The following is a 22921-nucleotide window of genomic DNA, read 5'->3' on the forward strand; positions in this document are numbered from 1 at the left end:
TTAAAAATAAATATGAAAAACATAATAATATAAATTTTTTATGTATCAAATGTACAAAATAATTATGAAAAATATATAGAAATATTATTTTTCAAAACTTTCAAAATGAGATACCCAAGAGAATTAACAATATAATAATAAATTACATAATTACTTATATTGTAAGTTTTTTTATTATAAGGTTGCGGTGAGAAATAGAATGCTCCGTGGAAATTGAATTTACAACCTTTTTTTTTAAGTGATACTTACTCTAAATGAAACGACATGCATTAATCTATTTATATTATAAGTTTAATTATTGATGAAATTATGAAAATATTTAAAAGAAAATCTTTTCACGAACAGTTGAAACATAATCGAATTTTATTGTTCACGATATTAGTGTCTTTTTATTTAATTAGTTATATATTTATGGATTTAGGTAAATAGATAAATAGACTACACTCAACATTAAGACTAAGTTCCCTCAAAAAAAAAAAAAAAAAAAGATCAAGACTAAGTACGTCATGAGTATTTGAAAGATCATCATCATCATCAACATTCAGTACAATGGTTAAATATAAAATTTACCATTAAACCATGGAACTAATTTTTTGCATTTTCGCCTCTCTTCCTTCCTACCTTCTCTGAGCAAAACCTGTCTAAGATTAGAGAGAGAAAACGCAAACACAAAACAAAAAAACCTCCATAACCAAATACTAAGCATCTGAATCAGGAGATAAAGATGTGGCGCTGTGTCACCCGCCATCTTCGTCCTCAGTCATGGAAGACTTCTCCGATCTCTTCTCAATCTCCTATTTCCAGATTCTTTTCTGTAAGATCTTCCTTTTCTTCTTTTTTTTCCCCTTAAATATCATAAATTTCTATTTTCACGATCTCAAAATTTTGTTCAATTGTATTTTCGATCATTTTATGATTAATTAATGTTTATAGGATTTTTCGATGATTTCATTTCATTTGCTTCTTTTTGGTTGTGTATTGCAGGGTGGAGTAGGTGGAACGAGTTACACAGTTGTAGATCACACTTACGATGCGGTAGTTGTAGGAGCAGGGGGTGCGGGATTAAGAGCGGCAATTGGATTATCAGAACATGGATTTAATACCGCCTGCATTACCAAACTTTTTCCAACTCGTTCTCATACTGTTGCTGCTCAGGTTTAATACTTTTTTATTCAACTTTTGCAATTTTATTTTCACTCTAAGTAATATATTTCTTGATATGTTATTGGTTTTATGATTATTGTTACTTTTGTGCTCATCTATAGTAATTTTGTTCAATTGGTAAGTGATTTAGCAAATTTCGTATTGTTGCTAGTTAATGATTTGTAACTTTCTTAATGTTAGAGTAAATGGTTGATGATCAGTGTTAGAAAAATACCTAATTATGAACAATTGAAAACTTTAAAAAAAAGGAAAAATTACCCTGAATAATACGAACTTTTACTGATTTTCCTACAATAATACGAACTTTTAATTAACCATGAATAATACGAACTTTGATACATATTTCCCGCTGGCATACCATTTTACCTGTTACCGGTAAACTTACTCATTCCTTTAAAAAAAATTTTTTGGCTGATAAAACTAAGTAAGAAAAATTACCCTGAATAATACGAACTTTCACTGATTTTCCTACAATAATACGAACTTTCAATTAACTATGAATAAAATACGAACTTTGATACATATTTCCCGCTAGCATAATGAAGAAATGGGGAATAACCGTTTCTCCAGGTAAAGAACCGGTCAGGTATGCTAGCGGGAAATATGTATTAAAGTTCGTATTATTCATGGTTAATTGAAAGTTCGTATTATTGTAGGAAAATCAGTGAAAGTTCGTATTATTCAGGGTAATTTTTCCTAAAAAAAATTAGAATAGATTGATGTTTATTGTTAACCACTAAGGCTTGCTATTACAACACATTGGATCCTAGTCCTCTCAACACAATTTCCACGTCATGCTTAGCACAAAAACTTTGAGTTATGGAGTTTTCTACCGCTCATACATAGTTTTTATTTACCTTTTCCTTCGTTTAGCTTTTTGTATTTTTTTACATTTCTTCTTTATGAGTTGTATATATATAGGTTACCTAGTTCTTATGTAAAATTAATTCTTTTCTTTCCAAAATACTAAATCAATATCAATAAAATAGTAAAAGCTTCTATTTAGCTCTCTATATTCTTTGTTCTTAGGTTGTTATCAACACTTTATCATAGTATCAGAGTAGGACTTGATCCTTCTTTCTATTCCATTAACTGTTCTTTATTGAATCAAATCATATAATTCTTTCTATATCCTCTTAATTATGTTCGTTTCTCCATTTCTTGTAATTTTCTTCATCCTCATATTTGTTGTTCTTTCTATTTTTCTCTCTGATTTCTACTAAATTTTATCTTAAAATGGCTACAAATGAAACAAATAGTTTTGTTCCCGTGATTCCTACTACACAAACTTCTTTTGATCAACAAAAAATCCTAGAAGTGTATCTTATATTCATTCGTTCGATCATTCAACACTAAAACTGACAATCGTACCTTTCAATGGCATTGGATTCGCATATTGGAAGAGATCTTTAGTCATTGGACTTGTTTCCAAGAAGAAATTGACATCTGTACATGGAAGTTTGTCAAAACTAGAGGCTAAGTCACCAAACTTTAAGGCTTGGGAGAGGTGTAACATTATGGTGATAGGTTGGATCATGACTTCTTTGGAGAGATCTGTTGCTAAAAGTGTCATGTATTACAATACAGCTAGGGATGTCTGGACTTATCTAGATAGGTTTGGAATTCTCATCAACTCAACGATATCATATTCAAGAAGATATGGCTTGTGTTACTCAATCTGGTTCTAGCATAGCAGATTACTATACTAAAGCTAAGGCACTGTGGGATGAACTTGATAATGTAGATCTATTGTCTATTTGTTGTTGTAGTGTAATGGTTGCACTGTAATTCGACGAAAAGAAATCCGAAACAACAATAAACTCGAAGAATCATCAATTTCTTTGATGAAACTTGATGATCATTGTAATCAGATCATAACAAATATTCTTATAATGGATGAACTTCCTAATCCTTCTGAAGTCTATAAACTACTTATGCAAGAACAAAGGCACACAGAAATTGGTAAGGTATATATTCCTCCTACTGATTCAATAACATTTGTAGCAGATAAACAGAAATACTATGATAAGAATTACTACAAGAATTCTTCACAATAATAATCCAAAGGAGGGAAGAGAAACAACTACTTTTGTGATCATTGTAAAATCTCAGGACACTTAATAGAGGTGTTTCAAGATCCACGAATATCCTGATTCCAGCAAATCGTTTTTAAACAAGAAATTTGTTACTATTGTTGCAAGCTCTAAAGAATATGAAACTAAGAGGGAGGCAATACATTCACTCCAACACAATACACATTACAATACACTTCTCATGCTTCTTGGCAAGAAAGATAATACAAATGAGAAAGAGAATCTTCTTACTGATGCCTTAGCAAACCTAGCAAACCTAGTAGGTACACCATGTCAAGCTTCTCATTTTAACAAAGTACATTGGATTATTGATAGTGGAGCAATGGATCATATACGCAACACTATCAAGATATCAAAAATATTTAAGGAAATAACAACCACCGTATTACCACACCAGATGGTAATAAGTTGTGTGTTAAGAAAATTGGAGTGTGCTCTAAAAGGTCTTGTTCTTTGAAATGTGTTTTCTGTTCCCGAGATACACTTTAATCTTATCTCAGTCAACAAATTGACAACTGACAATGATATCTCTATTCTTTTCACTACTAACTTTTGTTATATCCAGGATCTCTCAATGAAAAAGCCCTTGCCTCTTGGTAGACTACAAAATGGACTCTATTACACATTGGATAAAGTTTTGTTACTTGCTCATGATGATAAAGATTCTATTAATAAAGAAAGACTGTCACTATTGCTTCTAAAGACGATTAAGAAAATGTTAAACTCCTTCACCTTCGACTTAGCCATTTGCCTTTCTCAAGAACGAAATGATGTATCCTACTTAGGATATTAAAGTTGTACGATAATGATGTAATACTTGGCTTTATTTGATGAAATCCAAAGATTAGAGAGTGTTACCATGTTACAACGACTTGTTACTTACATTGAAACTCAGTTTAATGCTCATGTGAAAATATTCGACTAGTTAATGCAAGAGAATTATGTGAAAGAGAAATGTTGCAATTTTATCATAATAAGGGTATAACTCATAAGAAAAGCTGTGTTGAAACTTGAAACGCCACAAGTAGAACGAAACATAAGCACTTGCTTGAAAGAGCAAGAGCTCTCATATTTCAATCAAATTTACCTCTTACTTTTTAGGGTGATATTGTTCAATATGCCACATACCTCATTTGTTGAATGCCTCTTCTTTCAATTGGTAATATATCTCCATGTGAAAAACTTTTTGGTCATCCTCCTATCAATGAACATTTTAGAACTATTGGTTGTCTATGATTTGTCTCAACCAGAAAACAAGGGAGATCGAAATTTAATCCTAAAGCCATTAAATGCATCTTTCTTGGCTACCTTTATGGTCAGAAGGCCTACAAGGTCTATAATCTTAGAACTAAAGGATTTTTTGTATCTAGAGATGTTCACTCTTTTTAACATCACTTTCCATACCACTACAAAGCATCTACTAGTTCTCTATTTTTCTAATTCTACTTACATCTATTCCTCTTTGGCATACTGATTCTTACCTTACTCATTTTCCTTCTCTTTCTGATATTTCTCAAAATAATCCTAATGACCCTTTGATTTTACCTTCATCAACCAACATCCAAACTAAACCTATTACACCAAACATAACAGACAATATTTATGATCCTTTCATACCTAATGTCACCACTACTCCTCCTAACACTTTTAATCCACTCCAGAGATCCACCAGAACTAAAAGAAAATGGAAGCCTAGAAAGATATAGGACTAGATTGGTAGCAAAAGGCTATACATAGGAATATGGGACTCTTTATCAAGAAACATTCTCACCCGTGGCTAAGATGACTACTGTGAGATGCATTATTGCCCTAGCTGCTCACAGAGGTTGGCCTCTCTATCAACTTGATATCAATAATGCATTTCTTCATGGTGACCTCCATGAAGAAGTGTACTTGATCCCTCCACAAGGTTTTCCTCACTCTCCTAACATGGTATGTAAATTGAAGATATTTTTATCTAGTCTTAAACAAGCATCTCGTCAATGGTTTGCCAAATTAACCAATAACCACTGAGTTACTGCATCAAGGTTTTACTCAAAGCAAAAATGATTACTCCTTGTTTGTCAAAAGAATTACTATGTCATTTAATTTGGCAGCTGTTTATGTTGATGATATAATCTTAACAAGAGATGATACATCCTAGATTCAAAAATTAAAGGCTCATTTACATAAAGTCTTTAGTATTAAAGATCTTCGACAACTCAACTTTTCCTTGGCATTGTAGTTTGATATTGGGAAGAAAGCATTGTTCTTTCCCAGAAGAAATTTACAACTGAACTTCTTCAAGATTCAGGCATTACTTCTTTTTAAAAAGCTGTTATACCCTATGAGTGAACTTCAATCTCCAAAACTTTAACTCCCCTCTCTTTTCTGACCCTACACTCTACATAAGCCTTGTAGGCAAACTTAATTTTTTAAACCTATACCAGAGCTTAATTATCCTACCCTATCCAAACCTTAAGCCAATACATGCAACACCCAACTGAACAACATTTTGAAGCCTTAACCCTTACCCTTAGTTATGATGCTCATACTGCACGCCAAGGCATTCTTTTGAAACCATCATATCAACTAAACCTCTAAGCCTTCTCTAAATTGGATTGGGCACTTTGCCTTGACACTAGACGCTCCTTCATCGGCTATATCCTTATATATGGCCAATCTCCTATTTCCTGGAAATCCAAAAAGCTACACACTGAATCAAAGTCTACTTCAGAGGTCGAATATCGAGCTCTTTCCTAAGCAGTCTCTGAAATCACTTGGCTCATTCGTTTATTAAAGGAAGTTGGCATGACAGATTTGAAGCCAATCACCTTCTCAGTCCGTAATACATCTTGCTCACAATCCTATACAACATGAATGCACTAAACATCACCATTGATTGCTATTTTACAAAAGAAAAAGTCCTCGAGGGCCTCATTCACTTAACCTACATACCAACAAATCAGCAACTTGCTGACCTCTTAACAAAACCTTAATCTTCAACTCGTTTACTACCTATTGTCAAAGCTTGGTGTTTACCCGATCCCAAGCTTGAGGAGGGGATGTTAACTACCCATGTAATAAGGAAAATCATAAGGGTTGCCATTACGGCATACTAGATCATAGTCCTCTCAACAGAATTTCCATGTCATGCTTAGCACAACAACTTTTTGTTATGGATTCTTCTACAGCTCACACATAGTTTTGATTTACATTTTCCTTCGTTTAGCTTTTTGTATTTTCTCTTACATTTCTTCTTTATGAGTTGTATATAATTAAGATACCTAGTTCTTATGTAAAATTAATTTTTTTCTTTCCAAAATATTAAATCAATAAAACAGTAAAACCTTCCATTTGGCTATCAATATTCTTTGTTCTTAGCTTGTTTTCAGCACTTTATCAAAATGAAGAATAAGGTTACCCAAGTTGGACGAGGAAAAATCATTTTTAAAAAAGTGCCCAAGATTATAAAACCCGCCCAAATAAGGGGAAGACAATTGACTTGTTTTATTGAAATGATAATTGAATTGTTGGTTACGCAAAAAGGAAATTATATGCTTCACACCGTTGTTGAACCTGGGTATATGTACCCTAAAACATAAAGCTAATTTATTTCTCTCTTCACGCAATAAAGGGACCTGCAGGAGCATGTACAATTTGTTTGGATGAAATTTTAGAAAGGTAGGGGAGGAGGGGGAAGGAATAATGGGGAGGGAAGAATGATGTGTTTTACTTGCAAATTTTTTTAATGTTAGAAATATTTGTTTAGTATAAAATGCAAAGGAACAATTTCTTTCAATTTCCATTCCTTTATTTCTCTTCCCTCCTTTTTTGGTATTCAAAGGAAAGGATGACGTCCTTTCACTTGTCTTCCATTCCTTTCCCTCCACTTCATTTTATCCAAATATAGTAAAAGTGTAGATTGAAGCAAAATGTCCAATAGCCTTAGTGAAAAAATATGATCAAGGTAAAAAAATGCAACAATTGGAGTGTTGCGATTATCATAACGTTTATTGTTCAAAACCCTTGGTACGCTCCGAAACACAATTTATTTAGAACTGAAAAATATTGGCCTGTTTTTTGAAATCCTTACAACGCGATCGATGCAGCTTTGTTTTTGCATTATGCTTGTTGTTAAGAGTTCAATGTATAAAGCTGAGGGTTTTTAAGTCTATCAAATCGAAATATTCCTTTGACATCATTGATAGGCTCCTTGCTTCTCAACCATAGCAGCATTTTGGACTAGAATGACTTATATTTAACTTCCAGAACCCAAAGTTGTCACTTGTCTAACTTTTTTTAATATCTTGAAATCACCAAGGCTTTAATGAATTCAAACTTCAAAGAATCCTAAGTTTTCAATTAACACCAACAAGCACTAAGCTCTCACAAAGATTCAATAGGATTAGAACATCCAAAGATGAAGAATTGGAAAGTTAAAGAAGAAATTGAAGTTCAATGAAGAACAAGGACACAAACTTGGAGGTAGGAAACTTCTTTGAATAAATACACACAAATACTATAAAACTTTTCTAGGTAAGGGAAAGGCAATTGTATTTTTGATTGATAATGTTACAAAAGATTACTCAAGTATGTCCACAAATTTAAATTCATGAATGCATAAGGTTTTTTTTTTAATGAGAAAACTCACTTTGAACCTTGCTTTTGTGGCTCTTTAATATCTCCGAAATAGATACCTCACATTGATGTTGAATAAGGCTCGAATATGTTTACCTTTAAAAATAAACTTGGTTTATTTCTCATTTCACCCAAACTCGTGACTTGTTCTCGTTCAAACACTAAGCGTAGAATGAGGCAAAATATCCAACGGGGAAGTGCCATGTTCTTGTCCGAGCAAGGCTTCTCAGTATAATGCAAAAATACGGTTTCGGTCACGACCACGGTAACGGTTGCAAAATGGATTTTACGACCAGTAGGGATGATTTCGTTGTCCATGCATCTTATATTTCGGTCGCGGTTAACTCAAAAATCTTTACAATACGATTAGGATAAAGTGATGCAGCCTTGTTTTTGCACTATGCTTCTAATACCTGCAACAAACTTCCTCGTTCCGCAGGCATATAGATGCTCTTTCTATCCTCTTATCTTCTTGTTTGAGCACATGGCATGCCCAATACATCAGCATTGTACGATTTTACATTTCACTGACTCACACTCGTCCCAACTCATACAAGCATCAACTTTGCAATAGTGTTCGATTCACCTTCCTTTCTCTCTCAATACATAATTAAGCCTTCATATAATCATAAGAGCATGGAGTTTAATTGAGCTGCTCATTTACCAAATTGCTATGAAGTACGAGTACTTGATAGCTAGGAATAAATTATGAGTTTGGAGTTCAGATATTTTGCTATACGTTTTATGTGATACAATTATACAACACTACTTGTTGCAACTTCTTGAAAGTTTCTTGAGTCGTATACAAAACAAGAGCCAAGATTGATTTGGTTGTACTTTCTACTCTAGTTTCAATTTGAGTTTGCCTTACAGCACATTTTATTTCATAAGAGGATAGGTAAAGATATAGAGAAAATTTGTGGTCCTCCTTTCCTTTTACCCTAAAGAGAAACACATAGGGACAATAAATAAACTTAAAAGATTGGGTGAATAGTTTTTTGTTGAGCGGCCATTACATATTTATGTTTGTCTGTACCCTTGAAGATGCTATTTGTTGAATGTGTTGTAAGTTAATGAGGAGCGTTGATGTAGGGTGGAATCAATGCTGCCTTGGGTAATATGACTGAGGATGATTGGAGATGGCACATGTATGACACCGTCAAAGGAAGTGATTGGTTAGGTTTGTCATTTAATTATCTTTTGCTTTTCTTATGTTTTTTTTCAAATTGATACGAACACAATAGTAAATGCATGATTGTTTTGAACACCGTAAATACTAGATTGATACTTATGTCTTCCGACATCATATTGCAAATTTAAGTAATGGATTATAAACTTTTATGAACTCGTCATACCTTGTTCTAGGTGTAGAGCCTCTCCAAATGTTTAAATTTATTTTAGAGGGTTGTATCCTTGAAGAGAAAACAAGTTCCTTTTCTCACCTAGTAGTGATCTTTTGATCAAAGAGCCAGTTCTCCAAAATTAGTTTTAGCTCAGTTCAGTTTATTCATAGATTTTACTCGTATATTTTTCCTACTCGTTGACTTAAATTTAAAACTTGTAAGTAATAAGTTCAGTTTAGTTTCAAAATGTTGAGGTGAGCTGGCCCTGAATCGGAGCCTTCTGTTCTCATTACAATGGCAGCAGCAAAATAAAGTGTTTCATTGTTGATGTTCTCCTTTCTTTTCTCTTCACTAGCTGTCCAACTAAGGTGACAGGTTCTCTTGTATTGTGTTGTTTTTGGCTGTTTCAATGCTTTAGTGGCTCAGTCAAAATGAATAAGGTGTCTACCGCTTTATCAATCATTTTTGCAAGAACCAACACAAATAAGACTAGCCAAGTGTGATAACAAACAAGGCCTGGTTGCTGTCTAATGCCTCCCAAGTCCCATCCCCCCCCCCAAAAAATAATCAGATGTAATTGCAGTGGTGGTTGCCTCAACATTTCTCTTGTTGCTTCATGACAGATGTGGTGATGTATGCTTGCAGGTGACCAGGATGCCATCCAGTATATGTGCAGAGAGGCACCAAAAGCTGTCATTGAGCTTGAAAATTACGGATTGCCATTTTCCCGTACAGAAGATGGAAAAATATATCAACGTGCATTTGGTGGTCAAAGCTTGAACTTTGGAAAAGGTTTGTGGTTACAAATTTAGATTCCACTCTGCACTGCTGATTTGCAAAACAGTTGTATGATACTTTCTGCTTCATCTTCCATTTTATTACAGGGGGCCAAGCATATCGCTGTGCTTGTGCTGCTGATCGAACTGGTCATGCTTTATTACACACTCTTTATGGACAAGCTATGAGGCATAATACACAATTTTTTGTGGAATACTTTGCATTGGACCTTATTATGGATGATGAAGGCAAGGTTCTCGTTCACACTCATAATTTTTTGTTGTACTCTGTTGTTAAGTAGTTCTTCCTTTTTCCCTTTGATGTTACACTTTCATTTTGTTCCTCTTTTAGTAAAGTGCTCTCCCATACCCTCTTCTTTTTAAATGCTCCTTCCTTTCACTTTCCCCACACTTCCCTTGCTACAGGAAGTATGACACTACAAAATTGCAGTCTGAAATATCACATGCTTTATTCGGTTTAGAAGCAACACTATTGAGCTGAACATATGAGAGTATTATTGTTGAGGCTCTAATTCTTCACCTAAGGGAAAAGTAACCTGCAGCTTAATGAATTTACTTTATTGCATAATCCAGATTGCATTGTGAAACCTAGTTGCGTTCCATTTTCTATTAGTTTAAATGTTTCACTGATTTTCTTTTATGTGTAGAACATGCAGACTTATATGGTTTAGCAGGTTTTTCTTATTTTTGATGAATATTCCTGTTTATCAATCTTATGCTCAGGTTCTTGCCAAGGTGTGATTGCTTTAAATATGGAAGACGGAACGCTGCACAGATTCCGTGCTAAATCAACAATTTTGGCTACTGGGGTATAATATACTTCTCAAGCTACGAATGTTTCCCTTTTTGAATGTTACCTTGTTTATAATTTCCTTTTGTTTTATTTTCTTCCCCATTTTTAGGGATATGGTCGAGCATATTTTTCTGCAACCTCTGCGCATACATGTACTGGAGATGGAAATGCAATGGTTGCTCGTGCTGGCCTTCCGTTGGAGGTTCACTCCTTCCCAACATTATATTCCCGTGTGTTGTTGGTTGCTAGAATTCTTCATTTTGAAGCAATCCTAGCATGATTGGTGTACTTGAAATTCTTCTATGCCAATATGTTTCTTTTGCAGGATCTTGAATTTGTACAATTCCACCCGACAGGTATTTATGGCGCTGGATGCCTGATCACCGAAGGTGGGTTCCTTTAATATTCATGGTTTTTAGGATTTTTCCTTATAAATGAATCCTTGTAAGAATTTACTGTGGAGAATTGCTACAGTTTTTTATACCAATCCTTCTATGTCAGCTTAATTTCCCTAATTTGATTATTAGTAAGAGAGTTTTTCAAATAGCCAGTGGCTCATCTACTAAATGATTTTCTGTCTGCGATCAGGATCCCGTGGTGAAGGTGGAATTTTGAGAAATAGCGAGGGTGAGCGATTCATGGAAAGATATGCCCCAACAGCTAAAGATCTTGCATCCAGGGATGTTGTTTCTAGATCTATGACAATGGAAATTCGAGAAGGGCGTGGTGTAGGTGAGATAAATCAGGCGTCTTTATATGCATATCTTTGTTACTTTTGTTTCAACACCTAGATGTAGGCATTGTGGCAACGTGGTTACGGACTGAGGGCCTGTGAACACATCATTTGTCCAGATATAAATAGATGGATCTATTCTTGGTTTTTCTAGGTTAACATTGCTTATCTGCTGATCAGATGAATGGCTGTGTAAAGGTTTTCCTTTTTGAATGCCACTTTAATATAACTTAGCTGTCGATCCCACCTTTTCCCTACTCTTTGACCTGCAGTTCTCTTCAATTGTCTATTAATTAGTTGATTATTGTTCATGATTTCAATGATGCTCTGCAGACAGTGTTTTTATTGGACAATAATCTTGGTTCTGTTGCATGTAGATAAACCCTTTTATGTCATGTCACATTTCTCATATTCTAAATTTTGAATTTCTATAAAACCCATCATTAACAGGACCTTTAAAGGATCATATCTACCTTCACTTGAATCACTTGCCTCCAGAAGTACTTAAGGAAAGACTTCCTGGTATTTCTGAGACAGCTGCTATTTTTGCTGGTGTTGATGTTACAAAGGAACCCATCCCTGTCTTACCAACTGTTCATTATAACATGGGTGGAATTCCGACAAACCACTATGGAGAGGTAAGAGAATTAAGACTTGAATCTTGATACTAAGAGATTTGCCAATAAGTTTCTTAGAATCTGATAACTTCTACTCTCTCATCAGGTTGTCACCATAAAAGGTGATAATCCAGATGCGGTGGTTCCTGGATTGATGGCTGCTGGGGAGGCTGCTTGTGCATCAGTTCATGGGGCTAATCGGCTTGGTGCTAATTCTCTTCTTGACATTGTTGTTTTTGGAAGAGCTTGTGCTAACCGAGTTGCTGAGATCAATAAACCAGGTAAATGAATTTATAAAAAAATTGTCTTCCATCTGTTTGTATCTTCCTTCCAAGTGTCTTATTTCTGTGGTTTTCCAAATATACTGTTCATCTAAAACAGTGCTGGACTTGCTAGAATCATCAACACACTTATAATTTGATATCCTGCAGGGGAGAAGTTAAAACCTTTTGCTAAGGGTGCTGGGGAGAATACTATCCATTGGTTAGACAAAATAAGAAATTCAAATGGCTCTCTTTTAACTTCCCAAATTCGGCTGAACATGCAACGAGTAATGCAGAATAATGCAGCTGTCTTCCGCACACAGAGCACATTGGAAGAAGGTGTGATATGTTTATGATACATATTAAGTTTGTTCCATTCTATCTACTTGTTTGCTAATTAGTGATTTGGCATCAATGTCACAACTCTACTGCAATTGCTATTAGTACTTCTGTTTTATTTCATTTGATGCTGGTCGTAGACTAAGAAAAATGATTTATCTAAAACCATCATTGGAGGCTCACATTTAATAAACTAAGCTTTTGTGTCTAAAGAAATGGGAAAATTATGGGAAGCATGAGGTTCAACTACTAGGCATAAGGAGCTATTTTGGTACCTTTTTTCTCCTAATTGTTTTCTTCACTTCTACCCTTTATTACAACCCAAAATAAATTCCTCCATATCAAAATGACATTTCTCTGTGTTAAGGGACACTAATTTGCTCAAATAAGAAGTTTTAAAATTAATTCTTGTTTCATATGAACTTTCTATAAGGTTTCTATTTTAGCTTTTTAAGGAATAATAGATGAAGTATGGGAAACTTGAGGTGCTACAACAAAACAGAATGGATCATGGGTTTGATTTTGATTATCAAAATTTTGTTTTGTATGTTTTTTTGCCCCTTAACAAGAAATTTGAACTAAATAAGCAAAATAATATAAAAAATTCTTAATCTAGGTATGGAATAACTTATTTCCCAAAATAAGCACGAAAATCCTTGAGCTAAGGTTTGGTATTGTTCGCTATTACTAACAGCGAATAAAGAAGACTGGTAAAAAAAAGTCAAGTTCTTTGTTCGCTGTTTTGACCTCTTTGACCAGTCTTCTTTGAAACTTTAGGCTTTCTTTTTCCTTTTTTATGTTTAAAGTTACAAACAATATAAAATGTGAATGTATAAAACATTAGGTATATAATAAACATAATAAATATATATACATATATAACAAAATATATACAAATGTCAACACTGTCCAAATGTTCTACATATATAATAGTATGTACACCTATACACAAAACTAATGCTCATCACCCTTGTCCACCCTTTTTAACTATGAAGGTCTCCTCCGCCTCTTACGATAGTAGATCCAGCTGATCGCGATAAAATCCCACACCAGATCCAGTGTGAGTCTTCATGCGTTGATCAAAAGACCACCGCGATCCATGTGGGATCTCGGGCAGTGGAATGAGAGGTGGAGCAACAACACCACGATAAACAATCCTCATTGGTTGCCCAATGAGGATATGCTCGTAAGCCCAAAGCTATGAAATATAAACATAATTAATTACATATAACCATTCAAACATATTAAGAAATAAAAATTAAAAATTAGTATTACCCGTAACTAGTGGTCCTGTATTCCTCAATGCGCTCCCAGGGCGCATCGAGTAACGTTAAGTATAGCAGTTGTACCTGGCTACTTGTCTTGTCGGCAAACAAGACAGCACCAACCTGGACATCCCATAGTAAACTACTCCTGTGATCTGCCTGCATAGATAGTACACTATGATAGGGAGGGTCTGGAGCTGCTGGTTCTATCTCTAGTATTAGATCACACGATAATAGGAAGCTTAATACAACTTTACACCATTCACAGCTAGTCACAAGTATATTTCTCTAGTTTTGTATTGTTCCCAGCTATTTCATGCTTATTTACACCATTCACAGCTATTCAAATAACTAATACACCATTCACAGCTAGTCACAAGTATCATTCTCTAGTTTTGTATCATTCACAGCTATGTCGTGATTATTTACACCATTCACAACTATTTCAAATAACTAATACACCATTCACAGCTAGTCACAAGTATATTTACACCATTATGAAGATTAAAGGATGCAAAGCAAGTATATATCTACGTTCAATCAAGCCGAGTATTTGAAGAACATTATGAAGATCACATGATATTTCAGTCTAGTACATTTAACATTATGAAGTGTGTACAATATGCTTAACTCTAATTGATGCTGCAGGAGCTCAACAAAGTTCAACTATCAATATGCATATCAGCATATGCATATCAGTATTTTGCTCATATTTTTACATTCACCATCACCAACTAAACTTAAGAAAAATACACAAATAAGTAATAAAATCAATTAAAAAGCACCTTAATCAGCTAAAGATAACCTAGAGGAGTAGCGAATTGCAAAAGTAGAACCTCATTTTAATAAAGATAAGAAAATTTAAAAAACCTAAATTTCGAAAAAATACACATAAAAGCAAACAATGTTTTACCTTAAACAAATCCAAGTATATCCTGGATGACTTAGGGAGTATTAAATTGAAAAAGGGAATGATGAATTCAAGGCTTGAAGATAGTTTAATAGAGGAATTTGAGATGGGATTTTCAAAGAGTTTGAAATTAGGTTTAGAATTTGGGTGAAATGAGGAAGAAGGAAGGTTTTGTTGCATAATAAGCCTCATAATTGTTCGTTGTTAATAACAGCGAACAAAGACTTTGGTCAAAAAAGTCAAATTCTTTGTTCGCTGTTACTAACAGTGAACAAAGAGCTGAACTTTCTTTGACCAGCCTTATTTGTTCGTTGTTAGTAACAGCGAACAACTCAAACCTCACTTTAGGAAAATTCGTGCTTATTATGGGAAATAAGTTTTTCCCATGCCTAGTTTAAGAACTTTATATAGTTTTGCTTAGTTGATTATTAACAACGAAATTGAACGAAGTTTTTCCACCTTGTACCCTTGGACACTTAAATCTATTCCTTGTTTATGCTCCGCTAAACAATTATGACTCACTAATTTCCACTGTGGATTTAATGCTTGGTCTTACTGCTTATGAATGGTTATTTGTTAACTGTGATCCAAAATGCATTCCTGTGGATGATGTTTTTAAATCTGTCAATTGTAGGTTGTCAATTGATTGATAAAACTTGGGAGAGTTTTCATGATGTTAAAGTCAAAGATCGCAGTTTAATATGGTATGCTTAATATCCATTGTTTGCTAACTAAAACATTTTTTAAAATTATTTATCTTTTTCCTTTCCGCAACTCTTCTTTGCTTCTCAGGAATTCTGATTTGATAGAAACCATTGAATTGGAAAATTTGTTGATTAATGCATGCATCACCATGCACTCTGCGGAGGCTAGGAAAGAGAGCAGAGGAGCTCATGCTCGTGAAGATTTCACGGTTTGTTCGACTTAAATATTTTAATATCCCATTTAAGTTTCTTAAATTTGTTAGATGTTTGACATGCTCTCTTGTGTTTGCAGACAAGAGATGATGAGAATTGGATGAAACACACTCTAGGGTATGTGGATCACATTTTTATTCGTTGTTTAATTACAATACTAGAGTGTTAATGATACTAATAACTATTAACCTATTAGGGCATTAATGAGAGTCAGTTTACTCAAACACATGGACTGCCAGTTAATCATTTCTCTTTCTGCAAAGGGATAAGTTTTGTCCACCCACTCCCTTATTAAATCAGTCTTTCCTACATGCAGTTAACTTAAAAAAATAGATTTGTGATCTCTGATCCTTCACTCCCTACTACTTATTTAAGCATCTGGAAACATCTTATTTTTGGTCAATTAGGATTTTAGTAGTGCTACTGGACATTCTCCCTAACCCCTATCTTTGAATGGCTCCATGTAAACCTGTTAAAAACAACCGATCCGACCCAAAGACTGACCTAAAATAAGTGAGCATAACCCTACTTTTGAGGTAACCTAAATTACCCGGCCTAGAAGTATTGTAAAAAAACTGGGTCAATTCCGATTGTAACTCAAAGCCTATCGTTTTCACCCATTTTTCCAATTTTTCACCCATTTTTCCAATTTTGTCACATTTTTTCATTTTCACGTCATCATTTTTTGGTCTTCCGTTATATTTCAAGTCATTTTTTGTATTTTGAGTTGATAATTTTATGTTGAAACGTTAAAAATGGTATATTGATTATATGTTATAAGAATATTTTAAAAAAAACAAAAAATAATTATATGTTTGGGAAAATTTTTAATGATTATATTTTTTTAAAAAAAAACTTTTGACAAGTTGGGTCAATTTGAACCTAAGTGAAGCCGAAACAAACCTACCCGAAAATGACCAATTATGAAGATAATCCGACTGGAAGTGACCTTACTCGGAACCTGCCAACTCGTTCGTTTTGACGATGTATGCTTCCATTGCGAGGTTGCCAACTGCTTGTTTGGTTTAGTTTCAATTCAGGCCAATTTTGGGTTATGTTCATGAACTTGGGGTTGGCTTTTTATTGTTAAAGAAAATCAATTTTTTTATATTGTTGCCATACTTCTTGTGCTGGATCATTTTTAGTACGGACCCAAGTTGGGCTATCTAGTTTTGGTCAATGTTTCTAAGCTCAACTAATTTTGCTCAAGCCGGTTTTTCCATGTCTACATGTACCTTTATTATTTCACTAACCGAAGTTCCTCTGTGCTTTACCACCCTTGTTCAATTATCTGTTTGCAGTCTTAGTTTGGTTGCTTTCAGTGTCAGATTCAGTTTGGTCTTTTGCACATCTTTTGGTATTGCAGATATTGGGAGAACGAGAAGGTTAAATTGGATTATCGACCAGTCCACATGAACACATTGGATGATGAAGTGGAGACTTTCCCTCCTAAAGCTCGTGTGTACTAATTTTCCTCCATCGCCAAAGAAAGCCCTTGCCAAACAAATAGGTAAAAGATATTCACAATAGATAGATAATTTATGATAGAGGAATTTGGGGAGGAGGGGAGTGCTCGCTCGTGTGTATTTCATTTTCAATCGCAGTGAGAAGGGCGTCAGCTTTGATGAATTCTTAAACGCTTATTGCAATAATGATTTGATCAATTTTTTTTCTAACAAATTGGTCTGGGGAAAGGAACACACAAGTGAATTTGTATCAAAAACTTCATGATTGATGTCCGCCTATTTGCTGACTGCATTAAGTTAATAAGAAGCTAAAGGATTGTTCTGTGCCTTTGGTTGTGATTTATGAAATGATCCTCTTTTGCAGCTTGAATGTCCAATTCATCATCTTGTGCAGTTTGAATCTACTGATCTATGATTGATTATTATATAACAACTTGTGACACTTGTCTTTTTGGACTATTTTGATCATTTAGTGCTTTAAATACTCTGATTTGCGTCCATGTAATTTTTGTACTCGCTTATGACTATTAGAAGCTCCCATCTAACCACACTAGTCCTCTCCTGGTTAGTTGGTCATTTTTCTCTTTCATTGAAAATTGGAATCTGTAAGGTCTTTCAACTACTTGTATATCCTACAAATTTGTTGTATTTTAAAATCAATGACTATAAATAAATTTAATGTATTACAAATATATAGATTTGTAATTTCAATTTCGAGTTTATTGGCTATTACTGAATGCCTTTGAAATGACGAAAATATATAGATTTTGTCTTTTTTAAAAAGATTTTTAGATTAATTTGCTTTTTGAAATTCTAGTAAAAAGCTTTTTTATTTTTATTTTAAGTGATGAAAATGATGCATATTGATTTAAAAGTCAAGAGAGAAGAGAGTGACAAAGTTGCCAGTTGTCTAAATAATTTTTCCATCCGGTCTTTTTTATCTTTTCTTTACTTTTTGCTCAGTTTTTAAAGCAGGTTTTAAGCTTCAAACTCTCTAAATATACATCATTAAAATTAAAAAAAATATATATAATAAAAAAGTATTAATATATATTAAGATGTATCTAATGAGATTTCTCATGGATATATATTATCTTTTAATATGTCTTAAAAACCTTAACAAATTTTTTTTCTTGAAGTGAAATAAAAAAGTATTAATATTCATTAGAGAATGGAGAGTATTATTTTCTCCATCTAATTATTAAATTAGATACGGTAAGGGGCAAATGAAACAACTATACAGTAATCAAACTGTGCTACATCATCTTGCTCCATCTATAATTAAATAATGTCTTGATCCTTTTCTAAATAAACAGAAGTGTCGTAAGCCATAATTATTAGTTTGCTGACAAAGGATTAATTTTCTTCTGTTCTGTTGTTTAAAAAATCATAATCACCAATATCATCATAATCATATCATAAAATAAGAATAGCAGTAATCATTTGCTTATATGATTTAGTCAAAAGGACAGTGTCATCCACTATAATTTCTAAATCTCTTTCTCCATTAGTAGTTGGAAAAATTATTGCAAAGGTTTAACTTTTATATGCTTTGCTTTTAAAGGTTCTAATAAGTTTGTATTATTTTTTAGAGTAAATTTTTATAATAAACCAATATCTACATGATCCTTTAAAATAAATTCAATTATTATTTATTTTTAAATGGATCTATCTATTAGATATACTTGCTAAAAATAAATTGATCTATTGTTTATTACTTTACATTCATCAAAGCTTCTTTGTAAGTTAAGAATTAAAAATAAATAGTTGAGTTTAGAGTTTATTTTAACATAATGAATGAATTATGAGTTTTTGACATATCTACAAAAATTTTACTTATTTTTATAAGGAGTTAGTTTTTTGTTGTGAGCAAAGAAAGCTCAAGAGAATTTTTAGGTTTAATTATAAAATAAATATAAATTTAAAAAATTTTAAAAGTTAAAGATCACCTGTTGACTAAGTTAATGGTTTGAAAAACATTTAAAAGCAAATTATTTGCAAAGTTAGAAACATATAAAAGATAATACAAACTTTAAAAGCGAAGGAATTACGGTCAAATTATTGAAATTAATTTTTCCTTAGTAGTTTGCTGGTAAGTTGTTAATTCTCTCTTTCTTAATAGTGATGGATATTTATAATAAATAAAAAAACACAAAATGTACTGAAAATTGATATAAGAGGTAAAAGGATCAATAATAATGACTAATGACCAAACAAGCACGTACCTTGCACGAGGATGTGATTGTACCTAGAAGAAGTCAAAGCCTTCAAGTAGGGATAGCAATTCAGTCCGAATCCGACCCTAGTCCGACTTGATCCGAGGAAAATAATTCGATTCGAGTTCGAGGAAAAGGTTATCTGACTCCAACTCCGACTTCAAGATCCGAATCCGAGTTATAGACGGACCGGAGTTGGACCTTATTAAAAATCCGACACTCCGACCCGACTCCGACACTGAAGGAAATCCGACTTTGAATTTGACTTTTAACCCAATATTTTGTTTCCTTTAAAACTCTAGAGTGACTAATTCAAGCTCTCTCAAATACTAATTGTAATTTTCGATTTTGAAAAATTACTTAGTATTTTTTTTAGATCAATCAAACGACAAATCAGATCAAGAGAAATAAAATACGTCAAATCAAAATGCAAGAATATTTTGTTAAATTGTAGTATTAGGAATATTTCTCATGTTAAACTTGAATTCAAAGTACATATTTTTTTGTTAAATTGTATTTGAAAAATATATTTTGTTAACTTCGTATGCTTTAAATCATTAGTACAATATCACAACGATAAAGTTTGATAATAATCCGACTCCGTTGGAGGTCCGAGAGTTCGAGTTGGGGCAAATTTGGAGTATGCATAATCCGACTCCGAGTAGAGGTGGACTGAAAAAAAAAGTTCGACTAAAATCCGGAGCAAAGTCGGAGTATGTATAATCCGAGCCGAGTCGACCCATTGCCATCCCTGCCTTCAAGGGTTTTAATGTACGCGTAAAATAATTCTCCAAGCTTATTAGAGTTTCTCAACACTAACAAATATAGAAGACAACTAAGAAAAACATCTTCAAGCACCACATTAGAACTTCATGTCCATTAAAACTAGAATTATTATCAAGGCAACCAAAAGTTTAAGCTGATAGTTAAAGCCTCATGATATGTTATATACTCTAACACGTCCCCTCAAATAAGAGCCCATTGGGCTAGAAGTGTGGATACGTATAGGCACTAAGTATTCCACTTTAAATGAGAGGTGGTTGAGATTCTAATCCGTGACCTCTTATCACGTTGACTTATGATATTATGTCAAGAAACCATCTCAACCAAAAGTTTAAGCTGATGTTTAAGGCCCCAGGATATGTTATATACTCTAATGATTATACTATTTGTTTATCGCTAGAGGTTCTTGGATTCGAGAATTAACCATTTTTCTTCACCTTATACTAGGCATTAGAGGAGCATTCTCAATCCCAATTCTTATAAATCGCCACCCTTTTCATTTTTTCGCCACCCCTCCTAGTAAATTACCATATTGCCCTTGGTTTTTGAAAAAATTACAATTATGCCATTAAAGCTAAAATTTTCTATATAAACCACACTCACACTAAAAATTCTCTCACTACAACTAAAAACCAACATACAAAAGCAAAATTTGGGAGCAAAAATTAAGTTCAATCCGGAATTTATCAATCGAGGTAAGTTATTTTTAATTAAATTTAATCATCAAAAAAAAAAAAAAAAAATAGGAGTCGCCCATTAGGCGACTGAACCGGGGGTCCAGTCGCCCAGATCTGGGCGACTCCAATTAATTTTTTTTTTTATTTTTTTATTTTTTCCGTATGTATTTTGTTAATTTTATTATTATTAATTTAATTATTATTATTATTGTATTGTTATTTTTGTTAATATTAAATATATGTTAATGTTATTATTATTAATTTTATTATTATTATTGTGATTGTTAATTTTGTATTATTAAATATATGTTAATGTTGTTATCATTAATTTTATTATTATTATTGTTATTGTCATTTTTATTTATTATTAAATATATGTTTATGTTTTGTTTTATAAATTATTAGTTTAAATTTGTATGTTGTAATGTTTATTTATTTTTTTTTAGTAAGTGTATATATATGTTATTTATATTTTACGGAAAATAAAAAAAAAAAAAAAAAAAAGAAAATGAGTCGCCCAGATCTGGGCGGCTGAACCCCGGTTCAGTCGCCTAATTTTAGGCGACTGAACCGGGGTCCAGCCGCCCGGATCTGGGCGACTCATTTTCTTTTTTTTTTTGTTTTTTTTTATTTTAATTTTTTGTATATTTTGGAGTAATAAATTTAAAAATCGAAATTTAAAAAAAAAACTGATTATTATATATATATATATATATATATATATATATATATATATATATATATATATATATATATATATATATATATATATATATATATATATATATATATATATATATATATATATATATATATATATATATATATATATATATATATATATATATATATATATATATATATATATATATATATATATATATATATATATATATATATATATATTTTCCTTATATTTAGGAAAAATATATTTAAAGTTTGAAATTTAAAAAAAAAAACCTGATTTTTATTAATAAATTTAAATATTTTTTTTAATAAAATGTTAATATTGTAAATAATTTATTTATTTATTTATTTTAAATTTGTTTTTTTTTTTCCGTTTATTTAGGAATAATAATTTTAAATTTTGAAATATAAAAAAAAAACATGATTATTATTAATAATTTTATATATATTTTTTAATAAAATGTTAATATTGTACTTAATTTTGGAAAAAAAAAGGTGATTATTATTAATAATTTTTTTGTTTTTTTTTTAAAAAAGGTGATTATTATTATAAATATAATTTTTTTTTGTTATTACTGTTATTGTGATAGTTAATAATAATTTAATTTTTTGTTGTTATATAATTGTTTATGTTTGTATTATTAATTAATTATTTTGTTTTTTATGTTATTTTTTTCCATATTTTATTTATGATTATTATGTTTTTAGAAATATTATTATTTATAATATTGAATGAAACCGTAAAAAATTGTAGAAAATGGCTGGTAATCAAGGAAAAGGAAAGGGTTTTTTTAGGCAATTGTTGAGAGGTAATAGTTCTAGGCCTACCTTACTCAGAGGGGACCCGCATGAGAGGGGGGTCACGGGTTCTGCTAGGAGGGCTAGGCAGGAAGAGGCGGCCAGACACAGTGAGGCTCAAAGGTCGAGTACGCTGAACCAAGTGCGTACTCATTTTGATGACCAGGCTGATAGCCTCCAGGGTAGTTGGGGGTTTTATAGTGATGATGATAATGATGCTGATGATGTTCAGTTCCAAGCTCCTGAGCCTGCCCCATTGGACTGGACTATAGTTCGTGGCCCCGACGGCAGATTTGCCCGTGGCGGCCCGAGTTCTTCCGCCGCATCTGAGCGTGCAGGAGGAAGTTTTGTCGATAATGAGCCGCCACGGGGCAGGCCCTCACAGTCCACTAACACGGATTGGTTAGTGACATCACCCCAGCCCGGGGGGCCGACAGATA

General features: G+C 32.7%; 1 protein-coding gene across 1 annotated transcript; it reads left to right on the top strand.

Annotated features, from left to right (window-relative positions):
• The first annotated feature begins 498 nt into the window (after positions 1 to 498).
• LOC130807412 (succinate dehydrogenase [ubiquinone] flavoprotein subunit, mitochondrial-like) lies at positions 499 to 18010 on the top strand. Its single transcript, XM_057672614.1, has 17 exons — positions 499 to 814; positions 985 to 1155; positions 8970 to 9057; positions 9866 to 10012; positions 10105 to 10245; positions 10741 to 10826; positions 10920 to 11012; positions 11136 to 11199; positions 11399 to 11542; positions 11994 to 12181; positions 12267 to 12441; positions 12592 to 12762; positions 15572 to 15641; positions 15730 to 15850; positions 15934 to 15971; positions 17221 to 17364; positions 17685 to 18010. Exons 1-16 carry the CDS (start codon positions 725 to 727, stop codon positions 17321 to 17323), a joined length of 1890 nt encoding a protein of 629 aa, XP_057528597.1. The 5' UTR covers positions 499 to 724; the 3' UTR covers positions 17324 to 17364; positions 17685 to 18010.
• The last annotated feature ends 4911 nt before the right edge of the window (positions 18011 to 22921 follow it).

Source organism: Amaranthus tricolor, chromosome 3 (assembly GCF_026212465.1).
Source record: "Amaranthus tricolor cultivar Red isolate AtriRed21 chromosome 3, ASM2621246v1, whole genome shotgun sequence".
Classification (NCBI taxonomy): Eukaryota; Viridiplantae; Streptophyta; class Magnoliopsida; order Caryophyllales; family Amaranthaceae; genus Amaranthus; species Amaranthus tricolor.

Excerpts from the sequence above, each read along its gene's own strand:
- LOC130807412 (XM_057672614.1), top strand. The coding sequence starts at position 725 with ATGTGGCGCTGTGTCACCCGCCATCTTCGTCCTCAGTCATGGAAGACT. Across the intron at positions 1,156-8,969 it reads CTCATACTGTTGCTGCTCAG|GGTGGAATCAATGCTGCCTT; the intron begins GTTTAATACTTT and ends GCGTTGATGTAG. Across the intron at positions 11,543-11,993 it reads TCGAGAAGGGCGTGGTGTAG|GACCTTTAAAGGATCATATC; the intron begins GTGAGATAAATC and ends CATCATTAACAG.